This window comes from Balearica regulorum, chromosome 2 (assembly GCF_011004875.1).
Source record: "Balearica regulorum gibbericeps isolate bBalReg1 chromosome 2, bBalReg1.pri, whole genome shotgun sequence".
Taxonomy (NCBI): Eukaryota; Metazoa; Chordata; class Aves; order Gruiformes; family Gruidae; genus Balearica; species Balearica regulorum.
In genome coordinates, this window is record NC_046185.1 from 799,491 (window position 1) to 824,794 (window position 25,304).

The 25,304-nt window shown below is 71.7% G+C and overlaps 3 protein-coding genes across 7 annotated transcripts; 2 read left to right on the forward strand and 1 right to left on the reverse strand.

The window, feature by feature from the left end:
* The first annotated feature begins 981 nt into the window (after positions 1-981).
* Positions 982-6,759, forward strand: PPP1R16A (protein phosphatase 1 regulatory subunit 16A). The gene is made up of 11 exons (XM_075743134.1): positions 982-1,094; positions 3,050-3,937; positions 4,247-4,317; positions 4,634-4,779; positions 4,874-4,977; positions 5,091-5,215; positions 5,303-5,428; positions 5,517-5,592; positions 5,744-5,873; positions 5,960-6,110; positions 6,205-6,759. Exons 2-11 carry the CDS (start codon positions 3,679-3,681, stop codon positions 6,562-6,564), a joined length of 1,548 nt encoding a protein of 515 aa, XP_075599249.1. The 5' UTR covers positions 982-1,094; positions 3,050-3,678; the 3' UTR covers positions 6,565-6,759.
* A 158-nt stretch (positions 6,760-6,917) lies between these two features.
* Positions 6,918-20,387, forward strand: GPT (glutamic--pyruvic transaminase). Of its 2 annotated transcripts, XM_075743135.1 has the most exons (12): positions 6,918-7,242; positions 9,397-9,616; positions 12,736-12,825; positions 12,946-13,054; positions 13,151-13,281; positions 15,196-15,439; positions 16,755-16,834; positions 16,935-17,071; positions 17,624-17,798; positions 18,857-19,012; positions 19,581-19,693; positions 20,005-20,387. In XM_075743135.1, exons 2-12 carry the CDS (start codon positions 9,416-9,418, stop codon positions 20,093-20,095), a joined length of 1,527 nt encoding a protein of 508 aa, XP_075599250.1. In that variant the 5' UTR covers positions 6,918-7,242; positions 9,397-9,415; the 3' UTR covers positions 20,096-20,387. The 2 variants fall into 2 exon arrangements, with proteins under 2 accessions (XP_075599250.1, XP_075599251.1); XM_075743136.1 differs by lacking the exon at positions 6,918-7,242 and having other exon boundaries at positions 9,401-9,616.
* Positions 20,388-20,558: 171 nt separating this feature from the next.
* On the reverse strand, positions 20,559-25,270 carry LOC142600285 (alanine aminotransferase 1-like). Of its 4 annotated transcripts, XM_075743145.1 has the most exons (11): positions 24,862-25,263; positions 24,176-24,265; positions 23,822-23,930; positions 23,580-23,713; positions 23,249-23,492; positions 23,084-23,163; positions 22,871-23,004; positions 22,621-22,792; positions 22,176-22,280; positions 21,689-21,801; positions 20,559-20,705 (listed from the first exon to the last, which is right to left on the reverse strand). In XM_075743145.1, exons 1-11 carry the CDS (start codon positions 24,994-24,996, stop codon positions 20,615-20,617), a joined length of 1,407 nt encoding a protein of 468 aa, XP_075599260.1. In that variant the 5' UTR covers positions 24,997-25,263; the 3' UTR covers positions 20,559-20,614. The 4 variants fall into 4 exon arrangements, with proteins under 4 accessions (XP_075599260.1, XP_075599259.1, XP_075599257.1 ...); XM_075743144.1 differs by having other exon boundaries at positions 22,871-22,953; positions 23,249-23,713; positions 24,862-25,270; XM_075743142.1 differs by having other exon boundaries at positions 23,249-23,713; positions 24,862-25,266.
* Between the last annotated feature and the right edge of the window lie 34 nt (positions 25,271-25,304).

A 25,304-nucleotide genomic window follows, 5' to 3' on the forward strand; every position in this document is an offset into this window, starting at 1 on the left:
TGCCCTGGGTGTGGGGGGTGGCCCTGGGGGTCCCCCGGGGTGTGGGGGGGGTGGGTGTCCCCAGGACACCCCGAGGGGCGACAGGGACACCCGGGGGGGGGGGGAAGGACACTCGGGGACACGCAGGGTCCCACGCCGGAGCCCCCCGGTCCCCACGGCCGTGTGTGTCCCCCCCGTGTCCCCCCACCCCCCCCCCCACGGGGGGCGCCAGACACAGGCTGCGGGGGCGGGGCCTAGGCAAGGGGGCGTGGCCTCGGACAGGGGGCGTGGCCAGGGAAAGGGGGCGGGGTTGGGCCGAGGCGGGGCCAAGGACAGGAGCGGGGCAGGGGGCGGGGCCTGAGGGAGAGGGGCGGGGCCTGATGACGAGGGGCGGGGCCTGAGGGCGAGGGGCGGGGCCTGATGGCGGGGGCGGGGCCTGGGGGTGGGGTCTGAGGGTGATGGGCGGGGCCTGAGGGCAGGGGCGGGACCTGAGGGTGATGGGCGAGGGCCTGAGGGTGATGGGCGGGGCCTGAGGGTGATGGGCGGGGCCTGAGGGCAGGGGCGGGACCTGAGGGTGATGGGCGAGGGCCTGAGGGTGATGGGCGGGGCCTGAGGGTGATGGGCGGGGCCTGAGGGTGATGGGCGGGGGCTGAGGGCGGGGGCGGGGCCTCGGACAGGAGCGGGACCAGGGAAAGGGGCGTGGCCTCGACAGGGGGCGGGGCCAGGGGGCGGGGCGTGAGGCCAGGGCCGGGCTGGGGGTGGGGGGGTGTCCCGCAGTGACCCCAGTGCCCCCGGGGACGCTGACCCCCGTGACCCCCGTGACCCCGGTGACCCCGCGATGCGCTCACCGTCCCCTCCGCCCGCCGGGGGCCTCCGCCTCTCCCGCTCCCCTCGCCCCGCCCCCTTCCCGCCGCCATCTTGGGAGTGGCAGCTCCTCCCCGCCACTCCTCTCTCCCCACACTCACTTCCGGCTATAACCCCGCCCATTTCCGCCCGTAACCCCGCCCATTTCCGGCGTCACCGGAAGCGTGCTCCGGTTGCCATGGAGAGCGGCGGCGGCGGCTCCGCCCCGAGCAGCGGCGGAACGGGCAGGGCCGCGGCCCCGGGACCGCCAGGTACGGGCAGGGCAGGGCAGGGCAGGGCAGGGGGGACACCGGCCCCGGGACCCGGGTGTGCTCGGCGGGGGGAGCCTGGGAACAGGCCCGGGGCCGGGAGGGTGTCCTGGGGGACCGTGGGGGTCCCGTGGGGCCAGGCCCGGGGCCGTGGGGGTGTCCTGGGGGACCGTGGGGGTCCCGTGGGGACGGGCCCGGGGCTGTGGGGGTGTCCTGGGGGACCGTGGGGGTCCCGTGGGGACGGGCCCGGGGCTGTGGGGCTCAATTGGGGCCAGGCCCGGGGCCGGGGGGGTGTCCTGAGTGACCGCGGGGGTCCCGTGGGGTCAGACTCGGGGCCGTGGGGTCCCCCGGGGACAGGCCCGGGGCCGTGGGGGTCCCCTGAGTGACCGTGGGGGTCCCGTGGGGTCAGACTCGGGGCCGTGGGGTCTCCCGGGGACAGGCCCGGGGCCGTGGGGGTCCCGTGGGGCCAGGCCCGGGGCCGGGAGGGTGTCCTGAGTGACCGTGGGGGTCCCGTGGGGACGGGCCTGGGGCCGTGGGGGTCCCCTGAGTGACCGTGGGGGTCCCCCGGGGTCAGACTCGGGGCCGTGGGGGTCCCCTGGGAACGTATCCCCCCCCCCCCCCCCGTGTTGTGGGGGTCCCGTTTTTGGGGGGTTCCCCCCTCAGGAGCCGGGGGGGGGGGAGGCTGGTGACGGAGCCCAGCCGTGGGGACATCGGGGTCCCCTTGGGGGGGTCCCCTGGAAACAACCCCCCCCCCAGGGCGTGGGGTCCCCTCGGGGGGGTCCCCTGGAAACAACCCCCCCCCCCCCACAGGGCGTGGGGTCCCCTCGGGGGGTCCCTGGGGATACGGGGGGGACCCTGGGGAACCCCCCGGTGTTCGGGCCAGCTCTGGGGGTCACCGGCACCGCGGCCTTTACGGAAACCCTGATAAATGAAACGTCAGGGCCTGGGGGGGGTTTAGACGCGGGCGGAAAGCGAGCTGAAAGGGTAACGGCCGGCATTTGCCGGGATCCGTTAGCGCCCGGTAACGAAGGAGCTGCCGGCCGGCGGCCCTAACGAGCGCGAGGTTGCTCTCTCCGGCACGCGGGCTCCGAAATTTGGGGGAGTTTGGGGGAGTTTGGGGTGGATCCGTGTGCCCGTCGAGGGGTTGAGAGGCGCCGGCTGCGGTTTTTCGCTCGCGGCGTGACCCTTCCCGGTAAAACCGCGGCCGGTGGGATTATGGGATGGACGGACCGAGAGGCTCCGGTGATGCCGGTATCCAGACGATCCCCCTCTTCAATCACCCCCCCGGGTTCGGAGAGGATTTACCGCCGGCCCCGGCGTTCCCAGCGCCCGCCGGCGTTCCTGGGGGATTTACGCCGGGATTAAGGCGCAGGAATTTCCCCCCCCCCCCTTGCCGGACTTTGCCCGGTGAAGTCGCGGCGGCGACTCGCAGGGGAACCCGGTTTGGGGACCGTGGGGCGCCGGCTCTGCCGGAATCTGCCCTTTCCTGCCTGTCCCTCCTGCCGGCGAAACCCGCCCTGCCTGCCGGGCGATGCCGGCGTGGGGGCGAGGCGCTCGGCTGCGGCTCTTTCGGTTTAACCGCGCCGAACCGGCAAGCACCGGCGAGGCAGCTCCGGCTGGGACGTGCCGGGATCCCCTCGGCCGGCGGCGGATCGGCGTTTCGTCCCGGCGAGGCTCCGTCCTCTCTCGCCGACGCGGTGGGTGACCCCTCAAGGTTACCGCCGTGCCGTCGGTACGGCCGTGCCGGTTCTCACCGGGGCGCGGCAGCTTCGGCGAAGGCGGCTCCTCGGCCAGAACCCCGGGGGAATTCGCTTCGGCTTGGATTGTAGGTTAATCCTGGATTAGGGAGACGGCAAAACCGGCGGTGGGTTGGGCACGGTGCGGCTCTTCCTGGCAAAGCCGGGCTGTGCCGAGCCTCTCCCGGTCCTTTAACGATTCCTTTCCCTTTTTCCCCGTAGTTTTCCGGCTGCCACGTGAAGCTCATCCCAGCGCCGCTGGGCGAAACTGGAGCCGCGGCACAGAGGTAACCGAGGGCCGCCGGTTACCGGAGATTCCGGCAGCGCTGCCTGTACCTCTGCCTGTCGGCGGCTTTCCGTGCCGGACCGTCGGCTCCTCGGTGAGACCGGAGCGGCGGCGGTTGCTGAATGACCGGCAAACGCTCACAGAGAGCGGGAAGGCAAAAGCTCGTCGGGATAATTAGGTGGGAAACGAGCGTTTGGGATCGGACCGCCGGGATTTTTCTGGCCTCGACGCCGGCTTCGCCCCTCCGCGCCTTCGGATCCGGCTCCGTCCCAAACCGCCGGCGATCGCTGGGCGCCGGGGACGGATCGTCGCCCCCGAGGCTTAACGGGACCCTGCGGCCTCCCCCCGCCGGCGCTTTTGGGTGCTAAAACCGGCGTCTGGGAGCGCCCGTGGGGGCGGGAGACGGTTGCGAAGCGCCGATCCCTGTCTCCGGCCCCTGCGGCGACGCTCCGGGAAAGCACCGGGATACGGGGATAAAGCCGCGGGTGATGCCGGTGAGGGAGCCGGCGGCTCCGTACCCGTTTCCCGGTGGGATACTCTCCGTTCTCCGACGAAGCTCCTCGCCATGGCCGAACACCCGGAGCTGCTGGCGGAGATGCCGGCGGTGGCCCGGCTGAGCACGCCGGAGCGGTTGAAACACGCTCAGAAACGCCGGGCCCAGCAGTTGAAAAAATGGGCCCAGACGGAGAAGGAGCCGCAGGGGATGAAGGTCGGAGCTGAGAGGAAGAGGAGGAGGAGGAAGAGCAACAGCCAAGGCAAGAGGGTGACGTTCCCCGACAGCGTCCGGCTGCTGGAGGCGGCTTCCCGGCACGACGCCGAGGAAGGTGGGTGCCGGCGGTGGGACCGGCGGCTCCTCGACCCCCCCGAACCCCCAAATTGAATAGTTTTGGGGTTCAAAATCAGCCCCAAATCCCGATTTTTACCTCCAAATATCCCCCAAAATGAGCCGGCGGCTCGTAGCCGGCATCCAGAAATCCGGCTACCGGCGCATGGCAGCCAGATCCCGCTCGGCCCCGGGCACCCGGAGGTACCCGAGTCCCGGCGCAGGGTTCAACGCCGGCGGGATGCCCTGGGGTGCCGGCAGCTGCCCGCAGGGCCGGCAGGACCCTCGTTAAAACCCGTTTTCTCCGCAGTCCGGCAGTTCCTGCAGAGCGGCATCAGCCCCGACCTCTGCAACGAGGACGGTCTCACCGCGCTGCACCAGGTACGCCGCGCCGGCACCGATCCGGCAGCTCCGGCCTCTCCCGCTTTCTCTCCCTCCGTCTTTTCCGTCCCGTTAACCAGCTCCGTCTGGTGACGCCGGGCCGCGGCGTAGCCGGAACCGAGCGCGCCGGGACGTGCCGGCAGCTGGATACGGCGGTGGCACCGGGCTGTGGGCATCCCGGCACCGGCTCGTCCCGCCGCGGCGTCCGAATCCGTCCCGGCTCCGTCCCCGGGAGGTTTTGGGGTGTTTCGGTGGTGGGAGGGATCCCCGTTACCGCCACACCCCGTAACCGCCGCCGGCGTTTTCTCCCTCGCAGTGCTGCATCGACGACTACGGCGACGTGGTGACGGCGCTGCTGGAAGCCGGCGCCGACGTCAACGCCCGCGACAGCGAACTCTGGACGCCGCTTCACGCCGCCGCCACCTGTGGTCACCTCCGCCTGGTCCAGCTCCTCATCCAACGGTACCGCGGCGCGACCGGGAGGCTCGCCGGCTCGGGGACGGGCGCCGCGGTGACCCCGAGGTTGCCGTAACCGCCGCGCCTGTCCCCAAAACAGCGGCGCCGACCTCCTCGCCGTCAACTCGGACGGGAACATGCCGTACGACCTGTGCGAGGACGAGGTCACCCTCGACTGTATCGAAACCGCCATGGCGGAACAGGGTGAGCTGCGCCGCGCCGGTAAGGCGAGACCGGTTGCCGGGCGAAGGCAGGAAGCCGGCAGAGCGGTGGGCGGGAACCGGCGTCTCCTCCTCACCCGTCTCCCGCCGGCGCAGGTATCACCCAGGAGAAGATCGAGGAGGCTCGTGCCGCCACCGAGCGCGACATGGTGCGGGAGATCCGGCAGCTGGTACAGGCAGGAGCCGACCTGGACGCGCCGCGGGGACACGGAGCGACGCTGGTAGGACGGGGCGGGCGCGCGGCGATGCCGGCGAGCGGCGACGCCGACGGCCGTGCCGTCCCCAACCGCGTGCCGCGTCCCCGGCAGCTTCACATCGCCGCGGCCAACGGTTACGCGGAGGCGGCCGAGCTGCTGCTGGAGCACCGCGCCGGCATCGACGCCAGGGACGAGGACGGTTGGGAGCCCCTCCACGCCGCCGCTTGTTGGGGACAGGTAAACGCGGGCAGGACGGGCAGCCCCTGCCGGATTTCACCGGATTTCGCCGGATTTCACCGTCTCTCACCTCCCGCCCGTCCCGCAGGTGCAGCTGGCGGAGCTGCTGGTGGCTCACGGCGCCGACCTCGACGGGAAATCGGTGCTGGACGAGACGCCCTTGGGTGAGTTTGATTGTTTTGGAGGGGGTTTCCCAGCGCCGCGGCGGGGAGGGGGGGGCGGGACGCCGAGGGGATTTTTTATTTTGGGGGGGGACGACGGGGGTTGCCGGCGGTTCGCGTCCCCTTCGGGGTGACGCCGATGTCGTCGCCGCAGACGTCTGCGGGGACGAGGAGGTTCGGGCCAAACTCCTGGAGCTGAAACACAAACACGCCGCCGTCATGAAATCCCACGAGAAACACAAATCCCTCCTCCAGCGTCGCACCTCCAGCGCCGGCAGCCGCGGGTAAGGCCGGAGAAACGCCGCGCCGGCGTAACCGGAACCGGCTAGACCCTCCCCCTTCTCCTTCACCCCAAAAATCTCCTCCCCAGGAAGGTGGTGCGGCGCGTGAGCGTCTCGGAACGCACCAGCCTTTACCGCAAGGAACACGAGCGCGAGGCCATCGTCTGGCAACGCGCCGAGCGCCGCGACAGCGAGGACGAGGATCGGCAAACGGACGGCGAGCTCCACCGGCGCTTGGCCGTGAGTCACCGGGGATTCGGGCGGCGGATTTCCCCCCACCCCACCCCGGCGGCACCGGGGACGGTGACGTCGGCGTCTCCCCTTTTCCCCGCAGGATCCCGCGGGCTCGACGCCGACGCAACCCCCCGATTTACCGTCGCAACGTAACGGCGCGCTTTTCTATCCCAAAAAACCGGAACGCGCCGGCGCCGCGGCCGATCCGGCGGTAGATCCGGCGCGGGAAAAAACCCACCACACTTTGGCCGATCTCAAACGGCACCGAGCGGCCGCCAAACTCCAGCGCCCGCGGCCCGAGGAGCACCCGCGGCCCCAGGAGCACCCGATCGGGGGGAGCCCGGGTCCCCCTCCGCCGGCGGCACCCACCGACGGCACCGGCGACCGCCCCCTCCTCAAACTGACGGCTCCGGCCGAGGAGGCGCCGGCCGAGAAACGTCGTTGCTGTAAGGTGATGTGAACGGCCCCGGCACCCAGGGGTGCAGCGCCGGGCACCCCAAACCCCACCACCCCCCCCCGTGGAGAAATGGGGTGGGGGGGTGTCGCAGCGTTACGGCTGGGGGTTGCTTTTGCCTGGTTTTGACTCTTTTCTCCCCGAAACGGGGGCGGTTGTATTTTCTGACGCGAATCAAAGCTCGCTCGGTTTTGCACCCCCCGCCGTCTCCGTGCCGTGGGGCAGCGGGGGGGGTGGGTGTGGGGGGGTGTGTGGGGGGGGTGGCCTTCGTCCCGCCGCCGCCGCCGCGGTGTCACCTCTCCGCCGCGGTAAAAATAGCCTCATCCTTGGCCCCCCCCCCCCGCCGTGCGGCGTCTGTGGGTGCAGGCAGGGTGCAGGCAGGGTGCGGGCAGGGCGTGGTGCTGCCTGTGCCTGCCCCGCCCCCACACACCCACACCCCTGGGTCAAGCTTCAAGCTGGGGAGGGGGCCCCTGCCCTGGCCCCACGGCGCCGCACCCCACACGGCGTGGGGCTGGGTTTGGGGCAGAGCGGGCAGGGCAGTGCAGGCAGCTGCCCGCACCCGGTTATATTTAGGGAGCCGGCAGGCAGCTGCTCGCGAAGGTCAGCCCGCGGCGGTGACACCCCGGGGTGCCCCCCCCCACCCTGCCCCACAGCTTCCCCTCCCCGCACCCCCCACGGACGCAGGTGAGCCGCCGTGGGTCCCGCTGGGGGGGGGGAGGGGGGGGCGCTCGGCCCCACGGCGCTGGGGGGCTGGGAGTGGGGTGGGGGGAGCTGGGTGCCCCCACGTCGGTGGGGCTGACAAAGGGGTTTGCTCCACCCCGGGACCCCATGGGGCACCCCATTTCTTCGGGACCCACGGCACCCCCAAAGGGCATGGGTGTGGGGTACCCCAGGGGTGCTGTGGGGGACCCCATGGGGAGGGGGAGTTGGTTATGGGGCGCCCCACAGTGAGGGGTGTCGGTGGGGCACCCTATAGCGGGGGATTGGTTATGGGGCACCCTAGAGCGAGGGGTGTCTATGGGGTGTCATAGCGAGGGGGTGGTTATGGGGTGCCCTACAGTGAGGGCTGTCTGTGGGGCGCCCCATAGCGAGGGGTGTCTGTGGGGTGCCCCATAACCAGGGCTCTCTGTGGGGCGCCCCATAACCAGGGCTCTCTGTGGGGTGCCCCATAGCGAGGGGTGTCTGTGGGGTGCCCCATAGTGAGGGGGGTCTGTGGGGCGCCCCATAACCAGGGCTGTCTGTGGGGCGCCCCATAGCGAGGTGTTCCCCCCCCCCCAGTTGTGGGGTGACCCCGCCCACTTTCCCGCCTGGGAAGCAGCTGCAGCCAATGGGCTTTGGGGTGGGCGGGGCCAGCCTCGACTCTTCCGTGCGTTGATTGGCTTGGGAGGGGAGGGGCGGGGCTCGCGGGGGGTGGCGGTTGGGGACGGTAGGGGGCGCTGCGGGGCGTGAAAAGGGGCGGGGCCGTGGGGTGAAAGGGGCGGGGCCGTGGGGTGAAAGGGGCGGGGCTGTGGGGTGAAAGGGGCGGGGCTGTGGGGTGAAAGGGGCGGGGCTGTGGGGTGAAAGGGGCGGGGCTGTGGGGTGAAAAGGGGCGGGGTCAGGGACATGAAAAGGGGCGGGACTGTGGGGTAAAAGGGGCGGGGCTATGGGGTGAAAGGGGCGGGGCCAGGGTTGAAAAGGGGCGGGGCCGTGGGGTGGGGGAGGGGCTGTGGGTGGGGGAGGGGCGGGGACAGTTGTCTCGTGCCCCCCCAGTTGTTGCCGTGCCCCGCCCCCTTCCCGCCCCCCCGTGTCCTTTTGTCCCCCCGAGTCCCCCCGTGTCCCCCTGTGTCCTTGTGCTGCGGGTGCCCCGTGTCCCCCCACATCCCCACGTCCTCCGTGTCCCCGTGTCCCCGTGTCCCATCCCCCCACGTGTCCCTGTGCCCCCGTGTCCCCCCGTCCCCGTGTCCTTATGTCCCCCCATGTCCCCCCGTGTCCCCCCGTGTCATTGTCCCACCGTGTCCCCGGTGTCCCGTGTCCCCCCGTGTCCCCATGTCATGGTCCCCCCGTGTCCCCCCGTGTCCCCCCGTGTCCCCCCGTGTCATTGTCCCACCGTGTCCCCGGTGTCCCGTGTCCCCCCATCTGTCCCGTGTCCCCATGTCATGGTCCCCCCGTGTCCCCCCGTGTCCCCCCGTGTCATTGTCCCACCGTGTCCCCGGTGTCCCGTGTCCCCCCATCTGTCCCGTGTCCCCATGTCATGGTCCCCCCCGTGTCCCCCCGTGTCCCCCCGTGTCCCCCCGTGTCCCCAGCCCCCGGCAGCCCACAGACACGGGGGTGGGGAACACGGTGCCGGTGTCGGTGCCCGGTGCCCTGTGCCGGTGCCAGCCCCCGGTGCCAGTACCGGCTGTCAGCCCCCGGTACCGGCTGTCAGTGCCTGGTGCCAGCCCCCGGTGCCCGGTTTCAACGCCCGGTGCCCGGTGCCAGCCCTTGGTGCCGGTGCCCGGTGTCAGTGCCCGGTGCCGGTGCCCGGTGCCGGGTTTCAACGCCCGGTGCCCGGTGCCAGCCCCCGGTGCCCGTTGCCCCCGTTGTCCCCGTTGCCCCCTGTACCGGTGCCAGCCCCCGGTGCCCGTTGCCCCCGGTGCCCGTTGCCCCCGTTGTCCCCGGTGCCCCCTGTACCGGTGCCAGCCCCCGGTGCCCGTTGCCCCCGTTGCCCGGGGCGGTGCCGGTACCCGGTGCCCGTTGCCCGGGGCGGTGCCGGAGGAGGCGGGTGGGTGCTGGGGGCCGGGTCTGGCCGGTGCCGGTGGCGGAGCCGGTGCCCCGGGGTGGGGGGTGGATGCGGGCGCTGAGGCCGTTTGGGCCCCGCAGGTTCCCGACCGGACGGGCCATGGCGGCGGCGGCGGGACCGGGACCGGGACCGGGACCGGGTCCGGGACCGGGAGCGGGAGCGGCAGGATCGGGCCCGGGGGGGGGGCGCGGGCCGGTGCTGACCCCCGGTACCATGAACCCGGCGGTGCGGCGGGTGGAATACGCCGTGCGGGGCCCCATCGTCACCCGCGCCCTGCAGCTGGAGCGGGACCTGCGGCAGGTAACCCCCCCCCCCCCCCCAAAACCGGGGACACCCCCCCCAAAACCGGGACACCCCCCCCCAAAACCGGGACACCCCCCCCCAAAACCGGGGACACCCCCGGGCACCCCAAAACTGGGACACCCCCCCCCAAAACCGGGACACCCTCCCCCGGGCACCCCAAAACCGGGACACCCCCCCCGGGGACCCCCAAACCAGGGACACCCCCTCGGGCACCCCAAAACCGGGACACCCCCCCCCGGGCACCCCCAAACCGGGGACACCCCCCCCGGGGACCCCCAAACCGGGGACCCCCTCACAGGGCACCCCCAGAACTGGGACACCCCGCCTGGGCACCCCCAAATGAGAGACACCCCCCCCCCCTACCCAGGCACCCCCGGAATGGGGACCCCCTCCCAGGGCACCCCCCAGAACCGGGGCACCCCACCCCCCAGGCACCCCAGGACCCGAGGACACCCCCCCACCCCCCCTACCCGGGCACCCCCAAACCGGGGACCCCCTACTCAGGCACCCAGGGACCCAGGGACCCCCTCACAGGGCACCCCCAGACGGGGGAGCCCCCACCCAGCACCCCCAGACTGGGGACCCCCCCCACCCAGCACCCAGGGACCCAGGGACCCCCTCACAGGGCACCCCCAGACCGGGGAGCCCCCACCCAGCACCCAGGGACCCCCTTAACAGGGCACCCCCAAACCGGGGACTCCCCAGCCGAGCACCCTCTAACTGGGCACCCCCGGACCCAGGGGACCCCCCACCCAGCACCCCCAGACCCGGGACCCCCCCCCGGGCACCCACGGACACGGGACCCCCCCACCCAGCACCCCCAGACCCGGGACCCCCTCCCCGGGCACCCCCAGACCCGGGACCCCCCCCAGCACCCAGCACCCAGCACCCAGGGCGCGCCGCCCTGTCCCAGCACCACGTCACCCTTAGGACACCCCCACCCATGGGACACCCTCACCCCGGGGGGACCCCCTAACCCCCCCCCCCTTCCCCGGGCACCAGCACCCCCAAAATAGGGAGGAGGGTCCCACGGGTGGGGGGGTGGGGGGGTCCCAGCACCCACTTCCCCCCCCCAGCACCCAGCACCCAGCACCCAGCACCCAGCGGCGGGGGCAGGCAGCCAGCCTCACCCTGCCCGGCACTCCCTGTCCCTGGCACCCAGCCCTGGGCACCCTTGGGTGCTGGGGGGGGGGGGGGGTGGCTTCTCTGGGGACACCGGCGGGGTCCCCCTGCACCCCGGGGTGGGGCACCCCCACCCAGCACTGCCCGGCCCTGGGGGTGACAGTGGGTGACGGGGGGGTGCTGGGGGCATGGGGGGGTGCCAGGGGTGCCGGGGGGGTGCTGGGGGGTGACAGTGGGTGCCAGGGGGGGAAGGGGGGGGTGGCAGTGGGTGACGGGGGGCAGGGGGGTGCTGGGGGGTGACAGTGGGTGCCAGTGGGTGACGGGGGGGTGCTGGGGGGTGCCAGTGGGTGATGGGGGGGCAGGGGGGGGTGGCAGTGGGTGACAGGGGGCAGGGGGGTGCTGGGGGGTGCCAGTGGGTGATGGGGGGGGCAGGGGGGGGTGGCAGTGGGTGACAGTGGGTGACGGGGGGGTGCTGGGGGGTGACAATGGGTGACGGGGGGGGGGCATGGGGGGGTGCCAGGGGGTGACAGTGGGTGGCAGGGGGTGGCAGGGGGTGACAGTGGGTGCCAGGGGGTGCCAGGGGGTGGCAGAGGGGTGACAGTGGGTGGCAGGGGGTGGCAGGGGGGTGACAGTGGGTGCCAGGGGTGGCAGGGGGTGCCAGGGGTGCCAGGGGTGCCAGGGGGTGGCAGGGGGTGGCAGGGGTGGCAGGGGGGTGCCAGAGGGGTGACAGTGGGTGCCAGGGGGTGCCAGGGGGTGCCAGGGGGTGCCAGGGGTGACAGTGGGTGCCAGGGGGTGCCAGGGGGTGCCAGGGGGTGCCAGGGGTGCCAGGGGTGCCAGGGGGTGGCAGGGGGTGGCAGGGGTGGCAGGGGGGTGCCAGAGGGGTGACAGTGGGTGCCAGGGGGTGCCAGGGGGTGCCAGGGGGTGCCAGGGGGTGCCAGGGGTGGCAGGGGGTGGCAGGGTGCCAGGCGGGGCAGAGCCCGGCATCCCGCAGAGGTGACCGGGGGCGCCTGGCACAGGGGGACACCCGCCCCCCCCAGTGTCCCCGGTGTCCCCAAGGTCCCCGTCACCCCCCTGGACGGGGGACACTGGGGTGATGCAGGACCCGGGGGGGGGGGGGGTCACCCCGTTGGTGGTGCCACCCCCACCGCAGCAGTGCCATCCCTGGGGAGGGGACAGCCGGATCCTGACCCCCGTCCCTGTCCCTCTGTCCTTGTCCCCTGTCCCCATCCCTGTCCCTGTGTCCCCATCCCCGTGTCCCTGTCCCCGTTCCCACTCCCATCCCCGTCCCCATCCCTGTCTGTGTCCCTCATCCCTGTCCCCATCCCCACGTCCCCGTCCCCATCCCCATGTCCCCATTCCCATCCCCATGTCCCCGTGTCCCCATGTCCCCATCCCCATCCCCGTGTCCCTGTCCCCATTCCCATCCCCATCCACCTGTCCCCATCCCCGTATCCCCATGTCCCCCGTCCCCATGTCCCCATGTCCCCATGTCCCCATCCCCATCCCTGTGTCCCTGTATCCTCCATGTCCCCGTCCCCATGTCCCCGTCCCCATCCCTGTGTCCCCCTGTCCCCATGTCCCCATTCCCATGTCCCCATGTCCCCATCCCTGTATCCCCCCATTCCCATGTCCCCGTGTCCCCATCCCTGTCCCCATGTCCCCATCCCCATCCCTGTGTCCCCGTATCCTCCATGTCCCCATCCCCATGTCCCTGTCCCCGTCCCTGTCCCCGTGTCCCCATATCCCCATATCCCCGTGTCCCCATGTCCCCATGTCCCCATCCCCATCCCCATGTCCCCCGTCCCTGTATCCCCCATCCCCGTGTCCCCGTGTCCCCGTCCCCATATCCCCATATCCTCCTGTCCCCCCGTCCCCATCCCTGTATCCCCGTGTCCCCCCGTCCCCATCCCCGTCCCCGTGTCCCCCCATCCCTGTATCCCCGTGTCCCCCCGTCCCCGTCCCCGTGTCCCCCCGTCCCCGTCCCCGCCCCGCAGGGTGTCCCCAAGCCCTTCTCCGAGGTGATCAAGGCCAACATCGGGGACGCGCAGGCCATGGGGCAGAGGCCCATCACCTTCCTCCGCCAGGTACCGGGGCTGCGGGGGGGGGACACACACGACGGACACCCCCCCCCCTCCCTTGGGGACACCCGCGTCTCCGGGAGGGTGTCGGGGGGTGCTGAGGGGTGTCCCCGTCCCCCCCCCCAGGTGACAGCCCTGTGCCTGTACCCCGAGCTGCTGACCGACCCCTCCATCCCGGCGGACGCCAAGGACCGGGCCCGCCGGTTGCTGGCGGCCTGCGGTGGGCAGAGCGCCGGTGAGGGCCCGGGGTTTGGGGACACCCACCCACCCCCCCCCTGTCCCGTGTCACCCCGTTCGTGTCACACGTGTCCCCCCCACCCCACCCCGGCAGGTGCGTACAGCGCCAGCCCCGGCATCGAGCTGGTGCGGCAGGATGTGGCCCGTTTCATCCAGCGCCGCGACGGCGTCCCGGCCGACCCCCAGAACATCTTCTTGGCCACCGGGGCCAGTGACGCCATCGTGGTACGGGGACGTGGGCCACCCCCACATCTCCCACCCCCCCCCCCCACCCTGTGTCACACCCCCCCCCGGGCTGGCTGCCACCCCCCGGCCGTTCCCACGGCGGGGACCCACAAAGGGCCCTTTGTGCCGGGGCTGGCACCGGCCCCGCGCGGGCACTGCCAAGGTTGGGGGGGGGGGGGACACTGGGCACGGGGGGTCCCCGCGTTGTCCCCACGCCCCCCCAGTGTCCCTATGCCCCCCCCCGGTGTTCCCATGCCCCCCCCCGGTGTCCCCATGACCCCTCAGTGTCCCCACACCCCCCCATTGTCCCTGCACCCCCCCACTGTCCCCACACCCCCCCAGTGTCCCCACACCCCCCCCACTGTCCCCACACCCCCCAGTGTCCCCACGCCCCCCCATTGTCCCCACGCCCCCCCATTGTCCCCACACCCCCCCAGTGTCCCCACACCCCCCCCACTGTCCCCACACCCCCCCACTGTCCCCACGCCCCCCCAGTGTCCCCACACCCCCCCATTGTCCCCACACCCCCCCAGTGTCCCCACGCCCCCCCACTGTCCCCACACCCCCCCACTGTCCCCACGCCCCCCCAGTGTCCCCACACCCCCCCATTGTCCCCACACCCCCCCCACTGTCCCCACACCCCCCAGTGTCCCCACATCTCCCCATGTCCCCACGTCCCCCAGTGTCCCCACACCCCCCCCACTGTCCCCACACCCCCCCACTGTCCCCACGCCCCCCCAGTGTCCCCATGTCCCCCCACCCAGTGTCCCCACACCCCCCCACTGTCCCCACGCCCCCCCGGCCCGTGCCAGCACCCTGCCCCGGCGCTGCTGTGACCAGGCTCTGCCCGCGCCAGCCTGTCCCCACACCCACCCCCCTGTCCCCCCACACTGTCCCCACACCGTCCCCACACCCCCGTGTCCCCCACACCCACACACCGTGTCCCCACGCTGTCCCCACACCCCCATGTCCCCCACACCCCCGTGTCCCCCCACCGTCCCCACACCCCCTGTGTCCCCATGCTGTCCCCACGCCCACACCCCCCGTGTCCCCCACACTCCCATGTCCCCTCACCCACCCCCCCATGTACCCCTGCCGTCCCCACACCGTCCCCACACCCCCCGTGTCCCCCATGCCCACACCCCTGTGTCCCCCCGTGTCCCCACACTGTCCCCACCCCCCCATGTCCCCCCATGTCCCCTCACCGTCCCCACACCCCCATGTCCCCACACCCCCCCATGTCCCCCCCGTGTCCCCCCCACGTCCCTGCACCGTCCCCACACCCCTGTGTCCCCACACCCCGTGTCCCCCCGTGTTCCCCTGCGTCCCCTCACCCTCCCCCCACCCCGTGTCCCCCCATGTCCCCCCATGTCCCCCTGCGTCCCCCCATGTCCCCTCACCGTCCCCCCACCCCGTGTCCCCCCATGTCCCCCCATGTCCCCCCATGTCCCCTCACCGTCCCCCCACCCCGTGTCCCCCCGCGTCCCCTCACCGTCCCCCCCCCCCCCCTCGCTCTCCCCAGAGCATCCTGAAGCTGCTGGTGTCGGGCTCGGGGGGGTCGCGCACGGGGGTGCTGCTCCCCGTGTCCCCCCGCGTCCCCCCGCGTCCCCTCACCGTCCCCCCACCCCGTGTCCCCCCGTGTCCCCCCGTGTCCCCCCATGTCCCCTCACCGTCCCCCCACCCCGTGTCCCCCCATGTCCCCCCGCGTCCCCCCGCGTCCCCTCACCGTCCCCCCACCCCGTGTCCCCCCATGTCCCCCTGTGTCCCCCCGTGTCCCCCCGCGTCCCCTCACCGTCCCCCCACCCCGTGTCCCCCCATGTCCCCTCACCATCCCCCCACCCCGTGTCCCCCCATGTCCCCCCATGTCCCCCCGTGTCCCCTCACCGTCCCCCCCCCCCCCCTCGCTCTCCCCAGAGCATCCTGAAGCTGCTGGTGTCGGGCTCGGGGGGGTCGCGCACGGGGGTGCTGCTCCCCGTCCCGCAGTACCCCCTCTACTCGGCGGCCGTGGCCGAGCTCAGCGCCGTCCAGCTCGACTACTACCTGGCGGAGGAGCGGTGCTGGGCGCTGGACCCCGCCGAGCTGCGGCGGGCGCTGAGCGAGGGGCGACGGCGCTGCTGCCCCCGCGTCCTCTGCGTCATCAACCCCGGCAACCCCACCGGTACCGCTGAGGGGGACCCCCCCCCCACACCCCTGGGGAGGGGGGAGCCCCGGGAGGGGAAGGGGATCCCTTGGGCCGGCACCCCAAGAATGGACTGAGAGCTCTGGGTTGGGCTGGGACCCCTGGGCTGGGACCCCGAGACTGGGCTGGGACCCCAAGACTGGGACCCCAAGACTGGGCTGGGACCCCGAGACTGGGTTGGGACCCCTGGGCTGGGACCCCGAGACTGGGCTGGGACCCCTGGACTGGGCTGGGACCCCTGGACGGGGACCCCAAGACTGGGCTGAGAGCTCTGAGTTGGGCTGGGACCCTTGGGTTGGGACCCCGAGACTGGATTGGGACCCCAAGACTGGGCTGGGACCCCAAGACTTGGCTGGGACCCCTGGGCTGGGACCCCGAGACTGGGTTGGGACCCCTGGGCTGGGACCCCAAGACTGGGCTGGGACCCCGAGACTGGATTGGGACCCCGAGACTGGGCTGGGACCCCTGGGCTGGGACCCCAAGACTGGGCTGGGACCCCTGGACTGGGACCCCCAGGACTTATTCGGGATCTCAAGACTGGACTGGGACCCCAAGACTAGGCTGGGACCCCAGGATTGGGCTGGAACCCCTGGGCTGGGGCTGGGACCCCTGGGCTGGGACTGGGACCCCAAGAGTGGGCTGGGGCCCTGGGACTTGGCTGGGACCCCAAAACTAGACTGGGACCCCTGGACTGGACTGGGACCCCAGGGTTGGGGCTGGGACCCCTGGACTGGGACCCCAGGGCTTAGTTGGGACCCCAAGACTGGGCTGGGACCCCTGGACTGGGACCCCTGGGCTGGCAGCCCTGGGCTGGGGCTCTGGGACTTGGCTGGGACCCCAAAACTGGGCTGGGACCCCAAAACTGGGCTGGGACCCCTGGACTGGGACTGGCACCCTGAGACTGGGCTGGGACTCCAGGACTAGACTGGGACCATGGGGCTGGACTGGGACCCCTAGGCTGGGATTAGGACCCCAAGACTGGACTGGGACCCCTAGGCTGGGACTGGCACCCCAAGTTTGAGGCCAGGACCCTGTGCCCGGACTGGGACCCCCCCCCACGGTTGGACTGGGACCCCCCCCCCAATACCCTGCTGGTACCAGGACTGGGACTCCCAATACCCTACCAGTCCAGTGCTGGGACCCCCAGTCCTCTACTGGGACTGGGACCATGACCCCCCAGAACCAAGTACCGGGGCTGGGCCCCCCCCCCCCCCCCAAAAATGCAGCCGGAGCCAGGGCTGGGACCTCCCCGGTGCCAGCACCACGGTGTCCCCTGACGCCGCGTCCCCCCCAGGACAGGTACAGAGCCGGCAGTGCATCGAGGACGTCATCAAGTTCGCCTTTGAGGAGAAACTCTTCCTCATGGCCGACGAGGTGAGTGGGGCCCACGGGGTGTCCCCTCTCTCCATCCCCGGGGAAGGGGGGGGGAACCCCGATGTCCGGGTGACGCCCTGCCGTGTCCCCCTTCCTCCAGGTGTACCAGGACAACGTCTACGCCGAGGGTTCGGCTTTCCACTCCTTCAAGAAGGTGTTGTTCGAGATGGGGCCGCCCTACTCGGAGGTGGTGGAGCTGGCCTCCTTCCACTCCATCTCCAAGGGCTTCATGGGCGAGTGAGTCCCACCACCCTGCTCGCTCCGGCCCCCCCGGCCGCTGTCACCCCAGGGATGGGTGGCCATGGTCCCACAGCTCCTGGGGATGCCACAGACCTGGTCCCACAGCTCCTGGGGATGCCACAGACCTGGTCCCACAGCTCCTAGGGATGGGGGGACGGAGATGCCACCACCTCACGGATACCGTGGGTTTGGGATGGTGACGCCACCCCCCCGTGGATTCCCTGGGGCGGGGGGCAGATGGTGCTGCCCTGTGGGGACAACGTGACAAAGCTCTGTGGGTCTCAGAGGACGCAGAGGCCCCCCCAGCCTGGTGGCTCCTTGTCTGTGGGTTCCCATCACCGACCTCCATCCATGGGGCCCACCCGTGGGTCCTCAGCTATAGGTTCCTGTCCATAGGTCCCCATCTGTGGGTCCCTGTCCAGGGCTCCTCCTCTGAGGGTGTCCCCCCACCCCCCACCCATCACTCCCTCTCCATGGGTGCCCCCCCCGTCCCCGTGAGCACCTTCTGGAGCGTCCACCCACGGGCTCCCACCCGCGGTGTGGTGCCAGGTGCGGGTTCCGCAGCGGGTACGTGGAGGTGGTGAACATGCACCCCGAGGTGCAGCAGCAGTTGGCCAAGTTGGTGTCGGTGCGGCTGTGCCCACCCGTGCCGGGGCAGATCCTCCTGGATGCAGTCGTGAACCCACCACAACCTGGGGACCCGTCACATGAGCTCTTCATCAGCGTAGGGAGTGGGGTGGGGTGGGGTGGGGTGGGATGGGATGGGATGGGATGGGATGGGATGGGATGGGGATGGGATGGGGATGGGATGGGGATGGGATGGGATGGGATGGGGATGGGATGGGGATGGGATGGGGATGGGGATGGGGATGGGATGGGATGGGGATGGGATGGGGATGGGGATGGGATGGGGATGGGGATGGGGATGGGGATGGGATGGGGATGGGATGGGATGGGGATGGGATGGGATGGGATGGGGATGGGATGGGGATGGGATGGGATGGGATGGGGATGGGATGGGGATGGGATGGGGATGGGGATGGGATGGGATGGGGATGGGATGGGGATGGGATGGGATGGGGATGGGATGGGATGGGATGGGGATGGGATGGGGATGGGATGGGGATGGGATGGGATGGGATGGGGATGGGATGGGATGGGATGGGGATGGGATGGGATGGGGATGGGATGGGGATGGGATGGGGATGGGGATGGGATGGGGATGGGATGGGATGGGATGGGGATGGGATGGGATGGGGATGGGATGGGGATGGGATGGGATGGGATGGGGATGGGATGGGATGGGATGGGGATGGGGATGGGATGGGATGGGGATGGGATGGGATGGGATGGGGATGGGATGGGGATGGGATGGGATGGGGATGGGATGGGGATGGGATGGGGATGGGATGGGGATGGGATGGGATGGGGATGGGATGGGGATGGGGATGGGATGGGATGGGGATGGGATGGGGATGGGATGGGATGGGGATGGGGATGGGATGGGATGGGGATGGGATGGGGATGGGATGGGATGGGGATGGGATGGGATGGGATGGGATGGGGATGGGATGGGGATGGGATGGGATGGGATGGGGATGGGGATGGGATGGGATGGGGATGGGATGGGATGGGATGGGGATGGGATGGGGATGGGATGGGATGGGGATGGGATGGGATGGGGATGGGATGGGGATGGGATGGGGATGGGATGGGGATGGGGATGGGATGGGATGGGGACGGGATGCAGAGGAGATGTCCCCAGCCCGGCTGTCCCGGCAGGAGAAGCAGGCAGTGCTCAGCGCCCTGGCGCACAAGGCCCGGCTCACCCAGGAGATCTTCAACCAGACTCCCGGCATCCACTGCAACCCCGTGCAGGGCGCCATGTACTCCTTCCCCCGCATCGAGCTCCCGCCCCGCGCCCTGGCCGCCGCCGAGGTGCCGTGGGGCCGGGCAGGATGAGTCCCTGGTGCCGTGGGGCTGGGCAGGATGAGTCCTGGGGGTGGTGGGGCTGGGCAGGATGAGTCCTGGGGGTGGTGGGGCTGGGCAGGATGAGTCCCTGGTGCTATGGGGCTGGGCAGGATGAGTCCTGGGGGTGGTGGGGCTGGGCAGGATGAGTCCCTGGTGCCGTGGGGCTGGGCAGGATGAGTCCCTGGTGCCGTGGGGCCGGGCAGGATGAGTCCTGGGGGTGGTGGGGCTGGGCAGGATGAGTCCCTGGTGCCGTGGGGCTGGGCAGGATGAGTCCCTGGTGCTGTGGGGCTGGGCAGGATGAGTCCCTGGTGCTATGGAGCTGGGCAGGATGAGTCCCTGGTGCTGTGGGGCTGGGCAGGATGAGTCCTGGGGGTGGTGGGGCTGGGCAGGATGAGTCCCTGGTGCTATGGAGCTGGGCAGGATGAGTCCCGGGCAGTAATCAAGGTCCTTTGAGATGCGTGGGGCTGATCCCTGTCCCACTCGTGGGTCCGGGACCCCCTGAGTGTGTGGTGCTGAGCCCCGTCCCGCCCCGCAGGCGCAGGGCCAGGCCCCCGACATGTTCTTCTGCGTGAAGCTCCTGGAGGAGACGGGCATCTGCGTGGTGCCGGGCAGCGGGTTCGGGCAGCGGGAAGGCACCTTCCACTTCCGGTGGGTGCCCGTGGGGACGGGGGGTGGGTGTCATGGGACGGGGCGGGGGGGCAGACGTGGAGATATGGGGATGGACCCCCCTCCCCCCCACCCCAAAGCCCCGTCCGCAGTGGGGGGTGGCAGGGGAGGTGGGTGCAAGGTCTGGGGGGTGCAGGGTGGAGCGGTTGGGTGCCCAATGGGTTGGGTGCAGGGTGGTGAGGGGCTTGTTGGGGGGGGGGGGTGTAGAGATGGGGGGTACGGGGTTCAGCGGGGTGCTGTGGGGGTGTCCCCCCCACCCAGCCCTGGTGTCAGCCCCCCCCCCCGTACCCCAGGATGACCATCCTGCCCCCCACCGAGAAGCTGCAGGTCCTACTGGAGAAGCTCAGCAGCTTCTACACCAAGTTCGTCAAGGAGTACTCCTAACGCCGGCGTGTCCCCCCACCCCTCCCACCCCCCCAACACCCCCCCGGGCACCCCCCAACCCCACACACTCCTCGCCGGGCCCCGGTTGCCGCGGGCCGGGCCCCTGCCCTGGGTGGTCTCGATGGTCTCCAAGTGCCTTCAACCTCTTCGTGTCCCCCGTGTCCCGGGGCTGGTGTCCGTGTCGCCCCCCCCCAACTGTCACCATGTCCCCTGGGGGGGGGGATGGCACCGGGCCGGCGGGCAGGGCCGGCTCTCCCCTTGGAACCCCGCTAATAAAAGGGTAGTGACCAGCCGGGTGGAGCCGTGCGTCACCTACGACCGGACACCCATGGGTGCCCTCCGCCCCATCCAACAGCCGTTGGGGTCGGGCTGAGACCCCCCCCGCACTCGTGACACGGGTCCCTCGGGGCTCCCTCTTTCCCAGCACAGGGTGGCGGAGGTGCAGTGCGATCTGGGGGGGGGGGGGGGGCTTTAATGGGGTCAAGGGTGGGGACACGGGGCCGGGGTCGCCCCCCCACATCAGGAGAAGCGGCGCAGGAAGGCGGCGTGGAAGCGGGTGAGGGCGAGCAGCACCCGCTCCAGCGTCTCGGCCGGCAGCAGGAGGGACAACCTGGGGGGGCACAGTGGGGACACGGGTGGTCTCACACCCCCCCCCCCAACCTCCACCCAGCCCCAACAACCTTCTGGTGATCAAACCTGGTGGTCCCCAACCAGCCCCTCCATCCCAACCCTCTCTCCAGTCCCACCATCCGTGACATCCCCCTTGTCCAACCTCAACCAGCCCCCCCCAAAACGGTCCTCGCCCACCTGTCCCAGCCAGCACCCAGCCCCCCGACACCAAAACTCTGCTGCCCCCAGCCCCCGACCCCCACGCTCCCCGTGTCAACCAGCCCCCAACACTCAGCTCCAACCACCCAACCCTGCCGACCCTCTCAGCTCCAACCCAACCGCCCAGCCCCAAACAGCCCCCGCCACCCAACCCGAACCCCACCACCCAACGCCAAACCCCAACCCCAAACCCCACCACCCAACGCCCAACCCCAACACCCAACCTCAAACCCCAACACCCAACCCCAAACCCCACCACCCAACCCAAATCCCAACACCCAACCCCAAACCTCGGCCCCCACCACCCAACCCCAAAGCAAACACCCAACCTCAATGCCCAACACCCAACATAAACCTCAGCCCCCAACCCCAAAGTGAACACCCAACCCCAACACCCAACCCCAAAACCCAACACAAAACTCAGCACCCAACACCCAAACCAAATGCCAACCCCAACGTCCATCCTCAGCCTCCCAACCCAAACCAGTCTCCCCCAGCCCAACACCCCAGCCTGAACCAGCTCCCCAAACCCAGCCCAGACCTCCTGGCCCGCCCCAGACCTCCCCCACCCACCCCACCAGCCCCAGCACCTCCCATCACCCCAACTGCCCAACCCAACCCATCTCCCCCCACCACCCCATGACACCCCACCACCCACCACCCACCCCCGAAACATCAACCCCAAGCACCCACCACCACCCTCCACACCAACCCCAACCCCCCCCCCCCAGCATCTCTCATCACCTGCCCCCCACCCCGAGTTACCCCAGGTGGTGGGTGCCCTCCGGCTGCCCGAACTCGCTCCCCGGGGCCAGCACCATCCCCGTGGCCTCCAGCAGCTCCCGGCAGAAGAAGACATCGGGCTCCAGGCCCAGCGCCTGCGGGAGAAGGGACGGGAGGGTCACCCTGCGCCATGGGGGGGTCCTGTCCTGGGGGGTCCCATGGCCCCAGGGGGTCCCATGGCCCCAGGGTGCCCGGTACTCTCATGGTGTCCCCTCTCCCATGGTGTCCCCCTTCCCGCGGTGTCCTTCCCCCAGGACTCCCCACACCCCAGGGTGCCCCGCACCCCCCAGTGATGGCTCCTGTCCCCAGGATGCCCCCGTGTCCCCGGGGTGCCCCACACTCCCACGCCGTCCCACGTCCCGGGGGTGGCTCCCGTCCCCGGCGTGTGTCGTCCCCCCCCCCCGCCTCCGCCGGTGTCCCGCGGCCCCGGGGGGGCCCCTCCCCACGTCCCCGTCCCCCGGGCGCTCACCCGGGCGCGGCGCAGGGCGCGGGGCGGGAGCTGGATGCGGGGGAAGGCGCGGGCGCCGCCATGCAGGGGCCGGCAGCGGATGCCGGGGGCCCGGCCCAGCACCTCCTGCACCAGGCGGGCGTTGGGGGCCAGGGCACGGCGCAGGTCCTGGGTGGGATGGGATGGGATGGGATGGGATGGGGATGGGATGGGGACGGGATGGGGACGGGATGGGATGGGGATGGGGACGGGGACGGGGACGGGGACGGGGACGGGGATGGGGATGGGGACGGGGACGGGACGGGGACGGGACGGGATGGGGATGGGGATGGGGACAGGGATGGGGACGGGATGCACAGAGCCCACCTCTCCTTCAGCAACTCGTGGGACATCACCCCCTGCCACCAGCAGGAGCCAGGTGTCCCCATGGCAGCCGGCTGTGGGGAGGGGACCCGGCGTTACCCACCTCCTGGAAGGCTGGGTAGGAGGGATCGTCGGGCAGCGGGGGCTGCACGGCCGTATCCAGCATCACCTGCCCCAGGATGGGGGGATACACCGACATCCCCCACGTGTAGAAGCACTTCAGGACACTCGGGTCGACGTTCACCAGCTCGAAGAAACCCGCTCGGAAACCACCCCTGGGGGAGCAGGGGGTGGAGGGGACTGGGAAAAGGGGGTTTGGGGGACTCTGGGGGCGTTGGGGGGTCGGTTCTTACCCCCCGACGCTCTTGGAGAGGGAGTAGAAGGAGACGAGCTGGACGGTGGAGGCGAGCGGGGCACCCATCTCCCCCAGCACCCGCTTGAAGGAGAGGAAGGGGCGGTCGGGGAGGAAGGCTCGTTCCTGCTGCACCTGCGGCACCCAGGGTCAGGGGCTGCCGGGGCGGGGGGGCACGGACACCCCCCACCCGCCACCCGCCACCGGCACCCACCTCGTCCGCCAGCAGCAGGAGGTTCTCCTCGCCCGCCAGCCGGATGATGTCCTCCATGCTCTGCCGGCTCAGCACGTGCCCTGCCGGGGCGGGGGAGACCCCTCGTGTGTCCCCCCCAGCCGGGGAAACCGAGTCACGGGGCCACCGCGCCGCCCCACAACTCACCCGTGGGGTCCCCGGGGTTGACCACGCAGAGCGCCTTGGGGAGGCATCGCGCCCGCGCCCGCCGCAGCGCCCGCCGCACCCCGTCGCAGTCCACGGCCCAGCCCCGCTCCTCAGCCAGCGGGTACGGCACGGCCACGGCCCCCGCCAGCCCCGCCGCCGCCCCGTGGAGCGGGGGGCCCGGCACCGGCACCAGCACCCCCGTCGGCTGCGCCGCCGCCTCGTCCACCAACAGCAACATGACGTCCTGCCGGGAAGAGCCGCGATGGCTGGAGGGTCCTCGGTGTTCCCACGGCCGTGGAGGTGTCACCGCCGGGCCCCGTGCCGCGCTCACCACCATGGCCGCCGCGGTGCCACCGCAGGGGACGACGCAGCGGGGGTCGCTGGGGATGCCGCCGTCCCTTTGCTCCAGGTAACGGGCCACGCTTTCGGCCACGGTGTCGGTCACGTACTCCAGGTTGTACGCCCCTGGGGACGGATCCGGTGTCACCGAATCCACCAAACCCTCCGTGCCGCACTCCCCATCCGTGGGGCTGGACCCCCCCCCCCGCCACGGCGCGCCCGTCCCCGTCGTACCTGGGCTGCCGCCCTGGAGGTGCCGCAGGATCTGGCCCGCGCGGCGCTTGGCATCCGCCGGCATGCACTCGGCGCCCAGCAGCTCCGGGTACGCGCAGATGGCGGCAACCTGCAGGGACCCGGTGATCACCCGCCCCCCCCCGGTCACAGCCCCCCACCCCGACACCCCGGGATCAGGATCCGGCCCTCCCCGCTCATCCCCACGGATCCGGCTGTGCCGCATGTCTGCGTTGGTGGTGCCTGGATTGATGCTCAGCGGCCCCATGGCTGTGGGGTTGGGTGTGTGGGGGGGGGGTGTTCAGCTGTGGGGCACCCCCCAAGTGCAGGCAGCCGCGGGGGGGGGGTCCCCGTTACCTGCCGGAGGAAGGCAGCAGGCTGGTGGCCGGCGGCTACCGCGTCCCCCGAATGGCAGCGGGTGACCTCGGTGAAGGGCTTGTCCTTGCCCTTGGGGGCGGGAGGCAGCTCAGGGGGACACCGTCCCGTGTCCCCCCTGTGTCCCCCTCCCCCAAACCCGGGGGACATGGCTCGGGGGGGGGGGTGGGGGGGAGGGGAAGGCACCCCAGAGCATCCCAGGGCACCCCAACGAGGTGGGGGGACCCCAGGGTGGGAGCTGTGCCCTGTGGGGGGGCTTTAGGGACCAGGGGTCTGGGTGGGTGTGGGGACCCCTGGGTGTCTGTGGGTCCCGTGGGGCTCTGGGTGGCTGTGGGTGTCTGTGGGTCCCGTGGGGCTCTGGGTGGCCGTGGGGACCTTTGTGGGGCTCTGGGTGTCTGTGGGTCCTCTGTGGGTGCCTGGGGGGGTCCTGTGGGGCTTTAGTGGCCATGGGGACCTGTGGGTGCCTGTGGGTCCCGTGGGTCTCTGGGTGTCCGTGGGGCCGTGGGAACCTGGGGGTCCCTGGGGGTCCTGTGGGGCTTTGGGTCCCCATGGAGACCCGTGGGGTGTCTGTGGGTCCCTGTGAATCTCTGGGTGGCCATGGGGATCTGTGGGTCCCTGTGGGGCTCTGGGTGGCCGTGGGGTCCCGTGGGGTCCCGTGGGTCTCTCACCTGGGCCAGCTCCGCCTCGATGGCGGCCGCTCGCTCGAGCAGGGCCTGCAGCGGAGACGGCGGCACCAGCGGGCTGCCGGGCTTCGCTGGGGACGGGGGGCGGCCGGAGCCCCCCGAGGTGCCAACCGCCGCCATGGCCGGGGCAGGAGCCGGAGCTGCGGGTCAGCGCGGCCGGGGGGGACAGGAGGGGGCCGGGGTTAATGGTTAGGGGCTCGGCGGTGCGTGGCGTGCCGGGACGGTACACGGCGTGCCAGGGTGCCCGGGGTGGGCAGGGTCCCGCCCGTCGGTTGGTCCCGCTGTGCCCGGCTCCTGCCACATGCCGTGGGTGGCACGGGGCGCCGAGGGGTGCCGGGAACGCGGGGGCCGGGGAGCGATGCCCACCCCCCCCCCCCGTCACCCTGCCCCCCTCCCGCCATCCCCGTCACCCACCACGGCCGCCCGCA

What these genes read in the sequence shown, in the direction of transcription:
- PPP1R16A (XM_075743134.1), top strand. Translation starts at nt 3,679, where the DNA reads ATGGCCGAACACCCGGAGCTGCTGGCGGAGATGCCGGCGGTGGCCCGG. An exon ending in TCCAGCGCCGGCAGCCGCGG is followed by an intron (nt 5,874 to 5,959) that starts GTAAGGCCGGAG and finishes TCTCCTCCCCAG; the next exon opens with GAAGGTGGTGCGGCGCGTGA. An exon ending in AGCTCCACCGGCGCTTGGCC is followed by an intron (nt 6,111 to 6,204) that starts GTGAGTCACCGG and finishes TTTTCCCCGCAG; the next exon opens with GATCCCGCGGGCTCGACGCC.
- GPT (XM_075743135.1), top strand. Translation starts at nt 9,416, where the DNA reads ATGGCGGCGGCGGCGGGACCGGGACCGGGACCGGGACCGGGTCCGGGA. An exon ending in CTGCGGTGGGCAGAGCGCCG is followed by an intron (nt 13,055 to 13,150) that starts GTGAGGGCCCGG and finishes CCACCCCGGCAG; the next exon opens with GTGCGTACAGCGCCAGCCCC. An exon ending in TCTTCCTCATGGCCGACGAG is followed by an intron (nt 16,835 to 16,934) that starts GTGAGTGGGGCC and finishes CCCTTCCTCCAG; the next exon opens with GTGTACCAGGACAACGTCTA.
- LOC142600285 (XM_075743142.1), bottom strand. Translation starts at nt 24,996, where the DNA reads ATGGCGGCGGTTGGCACCTCGGGGGGCTCCGGCCGCCCCCCGTCCCCA. An exon ending in CAACCCCGGGGACCCCACGG is followed by an intron (nt 23,164 to 23,248) that starts GTGAGTTGTGGG and finishes CCGCCCCGGCAG; the next exon opens with GGCACGTGCTGAGCCGGCAG. An exon ending in CTCTCCAAGAGCGTCGGGGG is followed by an intron (nt 22,793 to 22,870) that starts GTAAGAACCGAC and finishes CTGCTCCCCCAG; the next exon opens with GGGTGGTTTCCGAGCGGGTT.